At 40.3% G+C, this 8602-nt stretch overlaps 1 protein-coding gene across 1 annotated transcript; it reads left to right on the plus strand.

The window, feature by feature from the left end:
- Positions 1 to 226: 226 nt before the first annotated feature.
- Positions 227 to 1372, plus strand: LOC139545828 (transmembrane protein 252-like). The gene is made up of 2 exons (XM_071354047.1): positions 227 to 504; positions 1078 to 1372. The coding sequence occupies exons 1-2, from the start codon at positions 227 to 229 to the stop codon at positions 1370 to 1372; spliced, it is 573 nt and encodes a 190-aa protein (XP_071210148.1).
- The last annotated feature ends 7230 nt before the right edge of the window (positions 1373 to 8602 follow it).

The raw sequence follows: 8602 nt of genomic DNA on the forward strand, positions 1-8602 counted from the left end.
CAGAACCTTCCTCCTTCTAGCAGTCATACTGTAGTAGAACGAAAGTAAACGCTTGGTTTCTTCTGCACCATTCTGCTTCTGTAGGTGTACTGATAGCACCCTACCATCTACTAAACCTGCCAACCAACCTTCAGTTCCCATCACCTCTCCTTCCACCTGCAGAGAGAGAGAGAGAGAAAAAAGAGGAAAAGCAATCACCTTAAGAAAGGGAGAGAAGGCAGTTATCATGGATACGAGGAAGCACCTGTGTTCCCTGGCCCGTATGGTGCTGCCTGCCCTTGGCTTTGTCCTCATCTGTGTGGGGACCTACCTGATGTCCCTCCACAATGCCTACAACAGCTCCCTGCGTTACATCCTGGCCTACGTCCTCATTGCCTGTGGCTTATGGTGCCTCCTCACCGGGGTCTTCTGGACCATCTGCCATGGCATGAAGAGGAAGAGGCAGCACCAGAGGAGCAGGCGCCACCACACCGCTGCACACATCCATGTCTACACCGTTGACAGGTACGCCTCTGCTCTCTCACTCACCTGGCGACAGATTCAATTAGTACTTATATACTGAACAAAAAATATATAAATTCAACATGCAACAATTTCAAAGATTGTACTGAGTAAGTTCATATGAGGAAATCAGTCAATTGAAACACATTAATTAGTCCCTAATCTATGGATTTCACAACTGGGAATACAGATATGCATCTGTTGGGAAACAGATACCTAAAAAAAAGTGGCCTCAGGATAATACCTTGAATCTTTTATTTCAGCTCATGAAACATTGGACCAACACTTTACATGATGCGTTTATATTTTTTATCATTGTATATCATTCATATTTTCCATTTATTGAATAATTAATTTGAGACTTTTACAGAGACTGATACAGCATCTATATATTCCTATTTGGTACACAAGACTATGGGTTAGGGCATTGCCGGATAGCTGTCAAAATGTTTATAATCTGAACTCATAATACGGTTTCTTAACATAGGCCCTTACATATGATATTTGTTGTAAAATGTACTGTACGCCTCATTCCTTTCAACAACACACCTGGAATGTGTCTGTTGTTCTCTGCAGACCCAGCTTCCACCTTCCTTCATATGAGGAGTCTCAGCAGAACCACATCTCTGCTACTGCAGCTGCAGCTTACTCTGTGCTGGGGCTCTCTGAAGATGGCCTGAGGTTCAACCTGGCCCCCCCTCTGTACACCCAGGACATCTCTGAGGCCCCAGATGACACCTTCAACCATGAAGATCCACCTGCTTACTCTGAGATGGCCATGCAGACACACAGGGAGCCACAGGGGCTTCCGCAGCAACCAGAACATTCCCGCTTGGACAGAGTTCCATGTCCTGAGCTGGACGGTCGATAGGTGGTGGACTCTGGAAGGTGATGACATCACCTTTGTGTACTGTTTAAAACTAGTGTCTCCCTGCCTGACCTTTGACCTCTGACCTTTCAGGAGATGTAAACGGCATGGCCCTTTCAGCTCAGAGAGAGGTATGGCAGCAAAGCCTGCTGCTCCTGGCATCATGGTTGTCTGGAGAACGGAGACAGGTGGGAGTGATAGCTAGGAATGAGACTGTCTTGAGCTTTTGCTGAGACCCGAGATACTATGTGCCTGAAAACATCTTTGCTGTCTCATATGTGGCTGAACGGTAGTAACCTATAGCAACAGGTAGTACAGTGAGCTACAGGTTGATCAAGACAAATGTCTACAGAATGCTAGTGAAGGATGACAGTCTAGGTATGGATGTCTCTATAAATCTGATGCACTTTAAAATACACAGACCTGCTTGTTTTTGCTCGTTGTTGGATGTGACTCTGAGTATATTGGTACACTATATATACAAAAGTATGTGGACACCCCTTCAAGTTAGTGGATTTGGTTATTTCAGCCACATTCGTTTCTGACAGGTGGATAAAATCAAGCACACAGCCATAGGATGTCACCTTTCCAACAAGTCAGCTGGTCAAATTTCTGCCCTGCTAGAGCTTCCCCAGTTAAATGTAAGTGCTGTTATTGTGAAGTGGAAACGTCTAGGAGCAACAACGGCTCAGCCGCAAAGTGGTAGGCCGCACAAGTTCACAGAATGGGACCACTAAGTGCTATAGCGCATAGCTACCAAGTTCCAAACTGCCTCTGGAAGCAACATCAGCACAAGAACTGCTCATCGGGTGCTTCATGAAATGGCTTTCCATGGACGAGCAGCCGCTCACAAGCCTAAGATCACCATGCGCAATGCCAAGCGTCGGCTGGAGTGGTGTAAAGCTCGCCGCCTTTGGACTCTGGAGCAGTGGAAACTCGTTCTCTGGAGTGATGAATCACACTTAACCGTCTGGTAGTCCAACGGACGAATCTGGGTTTGGTGGATGCCAGGAGAACGCTACTTGCCCCAAAGCACAGTGCCAACTGTAAAGTTTGGTGGAGGAGGAATAACGGTCTGGGGCTGTTTTCAGGGTTCTGGCTAAGCCCCCTAGCATACAATGACATTCTAGACGATTCTGTGCTTCCATCTTTGTGGCAACAGTTTGGGTAAGGCCCTTTCCTGTTTCAACATGACAATGCCCCCGTGCACAAAGCGAGGTCCATACAGAAATGGTTTGTCGAGATCGGTGTGGCGGAACTTGACTGGCCTCCACAGAGCCCTGACCTCAACCCCACTGAACACCTTTGGGATGAATTGGAACGCCGACTGAGAGCCAGGCCTAATCGCCCAACATCAGTGCCCAACCTCACTAATGCTCGTGTCTGAATAGAAGCAAGTCCCCGCAGAAATGTTCCAACTTCTAGTGGAAAGCCTTCCCAGAAGAGTGGAGGCTGTTATGGCAGCAACGGGGGAACCAGTTCCATATTAATGCCCATGATTTTGGAATGAGATGTTCGACAAGCAGGTGTCCACATACTTTTGGACATGTAGTGTATCTGTTTACAAAGAGCACTGTACAGTACGTTAACATCACAACGTTGTACATGGAGTTGTATTGTACTCGTATATTGTCTGTGTTCTGCAGCCACTGAGAGCTTTCATAAGCAAAGAATGTTTATCAAAAATAAAATATATTTTATCATAAAATCTGTGATTCTCTATGAATCTGTTACATCTGCCCAGCTGAAACTTTCTCCACATTCATGTACTTTTCACAACAATCAAACTCATCAATAAAAGAGGGGCTGAAGATTTAGGTCTCAGATTACGTAACTTGATAAACACACACACACTCAGCCTCTAGTCGGCTCATTCAAACCCTCTGCTCTCCACTGCAACACACCCAGCCTCTAGTCGGCTCATTCAAACCCTCTGCTCTCCACTGCAACTCACCCAGCCTCTAGTCGGCTCATTCAAACCCTCTGCTCTCCACTGCAACTCACCCAGCCTCTAGTCGGCTCATTCAAACCCTCTGCTCTCCACTGCAACTCACCCAGCCTCTAGTCGGCTCATTCAAACCCTCTGCTCTCCACTGCAACTCACCCAGCCTCTAGTCGGCTCATTCAAACCCTCTGCTCTCCACTGCAACTCATCCCAACATTGTCGTTGTTGTTGTTGTAATGAGACTCCTTCAGTCATCCTCAGTCCACTTGGTAACATAAAGGTTGTTGAACACACTGTTGTGAACACATACACACACCTGGGGTTAAGGTAGGTCTAATTCCTGAGCTCAAAGCGTAATGGCTGCTGTTTACTGGCCACCAGTGTCTTTTAAACCTGCTATGTTAGGTACCTGGCCACAGACAGATCAAGTGCCCAGAGTTCATGAAAGGGAATCAGCCTTTTACAATCTTACGTCTGTCTGTATCCGAAAGGAAACAATGCCATGTACTCACATTTAACGACTGCAATAAAAGCCATTATGCAATCAAAGTCTAGTCTTTTTTCTGAGGCTGTACGGCACACACACACTCAAGATTATCACCACAATAACTTCACAATTGTCCTTGTCACAATCAAGGAGCATTTGAACAGGGCATGAGGAAACCAATACACTAACCATATAAAGATGTAGCCTGAGGTAGATAACTACTGATGTTGGTTATGACAGTCTTGTACAGAGCAGGAATCCAGAATGGTTACAGAGCAGGAATCCAGAATGGTTACAGAGCAGGAATCCAGAATGGTTACAGAGCAGGGATCCAGAATGGTTACAGAGCAGGGATCCAGAATGGTTACAGAGCAGGAATCCAGAATAGTTACAGAGCAGGGATCCAGAATGGTTACAGAGCAGGGATCCAGAATGGTTACAGAGCAGGAATCCAGAATGGTTACAGAGCAGGAATCCAGAATAGTTACAGAGCAGGAATCCAGAATGGTTACACAGCAGGAATCCAGAATGGTTACACAACAGGAATCCAGAATGGTTACAGAGCAGGAATCCAGAATGGATACAGAGCAGGAATCCAGAATGGTTACAGAGAAGGAATCCAGAATGGAAACAGAGCAGGAATCCAGAATGGTTACAGAGCAGGAATCCAGAATGGTTACAGAGCAGGAATCCAGAATGGTTACAGAATGGTTACAGGAGTTATTGACATCACCTTGTTCTAATGTAGTTATTGACATCACCTTGTTCTAATGCAGTTATTGACATCACCTTGTTCTAATGTAGTTATTGACATCACCTTGTTCTAATGTAGTTATTGACATCACCTTGTTCTAATGCAGTTATTGACATCACCTTGTTCTAATGCAGTTATTGACATCACCTTGTTCTAATGTAGTTATTGACATCACCTTGTTCTAATGTAGTTATTGACATCACCTTGTTCTAATGTAGTTATTGACATCACCTTGTTCTAATGTAGTTATTGACATCACCTTGTTCTAATGTAGTTATTGACATCACCTTGTTCTAATGTAGTTATTGACATCACCTTGTTCTAATGCAGTTATTGACATCAGCCTTGTTCTAATGCAGTTATTGACATGATCATGTTCTAATGTAGTTATTGACATCAGCCTTGTTCTAATGCAGTTATTGACATCACCTTGTTCTAATGCAGTTATTGACATTAGCCTTGTTCTAATGCAGTTATTGACATCACCTTGTTCTAATGTAGTTATTGACATTAGCCTTGTTCTAATGCAGTTATTGACATCACCTTGTTCTAATGCAGTTATTGACATTAGCCTTGTTCTAATGCAGTTATTGACATGACCTTGTTCTAATGCAGTTATTGACATCACCTTGTTCTAATGCAGTTATTGACATTAGCCTTGTTCTAATGCAGTTATTGACATCACCTTGTTCTAATGTAGTTATTGACATCACCTTGTTCTAATGCAGTTATTGACATCACCTTGTTCTAATGCAGTTATTGACATGACCTTGTTCTAATGTAGTTATTGACATCACCTTGTTCTAATGTAGTTATTAACATCACCTTGTTCTAATGCAGTTATTGACATCAGCCTTGTTCTAATGCAGTTATTGACATCAGCCTTGTTCTAATGTAGTTATTGACATCACCTTGTTCTAATGCAGTTATTGACATCACCTTGTTCTAATGCAGTTATTGACATCAGCCTTGTTCTAATGTAGTTATTGACATCACCTTGTTCTAATGTAGTTATTGACATCACCTTGTTCTAATGTAGTTATTGACATCACCTTGTTCTAATGTAGTTATTGACATCACCTTGTTCTAATGTAGTTATTGACATCAGCCTTGTTCTAATGCAGTTATTGACATCACCTTGTTCTAATGTAGTTATTGACATCAGCCTTGTTCTAATGCAGTTATTGACATCACCTTGTTCTAATGCAGTTATTGACATCACCTTGTTCTAATGCAGTTATTGACATCACCTTGTTCTAATGTAGTTATTGACATCACCTTGTTCTAATGTAGTTATTGACATCACCTTGTTCTAATGTAGTTATTGACATCACCTTGTTCTAATGTAGTTATTGACATCACCTTGTTCTAATGTAGTTATTGACATCACCTTGTTCTAATGTAGTTATTGACATCACCTTGTTCTAATGCAGTTATTGACATCAGCCTTGTTCTAATGCAGTTATTGACATGATCATGTTCTAATGTAGTTATTGACATCAGCCTTGTTCTAATGCAGTTATTGACATCACCTTGTTCTAATGCAGTTATTGACATTAGCCTTGTTCTAATGCAGTTATTGACATCACCTTGTTCTAATGTAGTTATTGACATTAGCCTTGTTCTAATGTAGTTATTGACATCACCTTGTTCTAATGTAGTTATTGACATCACCTTGTTCTAATGTAGTTATTGACATCACCTTGTTCTAATGTAGTTATTGACATCACCTTGTTCTAATGTAGTTATTGACATCACCTTGTTCTAATGTAGTTATTGACATCACCTTGTTCTAATGCAGTTATTGACATCACCTTGTTCTAATGCAGTTGTTGACATCACCTTGTTCTAATGCAGTTATTGACATCACCTTGTTCTAATGCAGTTATTGACATGACCTTGTTCTAATGTAGTTATTAACATCACCTTGTTCTAATGCAGTTATTGACATCAGCCTTGTTCTAATGCAGTTATTGACATCAGCCTTGTTCTAATGTAGTTATTGACATCACCTTGTTCTAATGTAGTTATTGACATCAGCCTTGTTCTAATGTAGTTATTGACATCACCTTGTTCTAATGCAGTTATTGACATCACCTTGTTCTAATGTAGTTATTGACATCACCTTGTTCTAATGTAGTTATTGACATTAGCCTTGTTCTAATGTAGTTATTGACATCACCTTGTTCTAATGTAGTTATTGACATCACCTTGTTCTAATGTAGTTATTGACATTAGCCTTGTTCTAATGTAGTTATTGACATCACCTTGTTCTAATGTAGTTATTGACATTAGCCTTGTTCTAATGTAGTTATTGACATCACCTTGTTCTAATGTAGTTATTGACATCACCTTGTTCTAATGTAGTTATTGACATCACCTTGTTCTAATGCAGTTATTGACATCAGCCTTGTTCTAATGTAGTTATTGACATCACCTTGTTCTAATGCAGTTATTGACATCACCTTGTTCTAATGTAGTTATTGACATCACCTTGTTCTAATGTAGTTATTGACATGACCTTGTTCTAATGTAGTTATTGACATTAGCCTTGTTCTAATGTAGTTATTGACATCACCTTGTTCTAATGCAGTTATTGACATCACCTTGTTCTAATGCAGTTATTGACATCACCTTGTTCTAATGTAGTTATTGACATCACCTTGTTCTAATGCAGTTATTGACATTAGCCTTGTTCTAATGTAGTTATTGACATCACCTTGTTCTAATGTAGTTATTGACATCACCTTGTTCTAATGTAGTTATTGACATCACCTTGTTCTAATGCAGTTATTGACATCACCTTGTTCTAATGTAGTTATTGACATCACCTTGTTCTAATGTAGTTATTGACATGACCTTGTTCTAATGTAGTTATTGACATTAGCCTTGTTCTAATGTAGTTATTGACATCACCTTGTTCTAATGCAGTTATTGACATCACCTTGTTCTAATGTAGTTATTGACATCACCTTGTTCTAATGTAGTTATTGACATCACCTTGTTCTAATGCAGTTATTGACATTAGCCTTGTTCTAATGCAGTTATTGACATCACCTTGTTCTAATGCAGTTATTGACATCACCTTGTTCTAATGTAGTTATTGACATCACCTTGTTCTAATGTAGTTATTGACATCAGCCTTGTTCTAATGTAGTTATTGACATCACCTTGTTCTAATGTAGTTATTGACATCACCTTGTTCTAATGCAGTTATTGACATCACCTTGTTCTAATGTAGTTATTGACATCACCTTGTTCTAATGTAGTTATTGACATCACCTTGTTCTAATGTAGTTATTGACATCAGCCTTGTTCTAATGCAGTTATTGACATCACCTTGTTCTAATGTAGTTATTGACATCACCTTGTTCTAATGTAGTTATTGACATCACCTTGTTCTAATGTAGTTATTGACATCACCTTGTTCTAATGCAGTTATTGACATCAGCCTTGTTCTAATGCAGTTATTGACATCAGCCTTGTTCTAATGCAGTTATTGACATCACCTTGTTCTAATGTAGTTATTGACATCACCTTGTTCTAATGTAGTTATTGACATCAGCCTTGTTCTAATGTAGTTATGGACATCACCTTGTTCTAATGCAGTTATTGACATCACCTTGTTCTAATGCAGTTATTGACATCAGCCTTGTTCTAATGCAGTTATTGACATCAGCCTTGTTCTAATGCAGTTATTGACATCAGCCTTGTTCTAATGCAGTTATTGACATCAGCCTTGTTCTAATGTAGTTATTGACATCACCTTGTTCTAATGTAGTTATTGACATCACCTTGTTCTAATGTAGTTATTGACATCACCTTGTTCTAATGTAGTTATTGACATCACCTTGTTCTAATGTAGTTATTGACATCACCTTGTTCTAATGTAGTTATTGACATCACCTTGTTCTAATGCAGTTATTGACATCACCTTGTTCTAATGTAGTTATTGACATCACCTTGTTCTAATGCAGTTATTGACATCACCTTGTTCTAATGTAGTTATTGACATCACCTTGTTCTAATGCAGTTATTGACATCACC

Source organism: Salvelinus alpinus, chromosome 19, assembly GCF_045679555.1.
Source record: "Salvelinus alpinus chromosome 19, SLU_Salpinus.1, whole genome shotgun sequence".
Classification (NCBI taxonomy): Eukaryota; Metazoa; Chordata; class Actinopteri; order Salmoniformes; family Salmonidae; genus Salvelinus; species Salvelinus alpinus.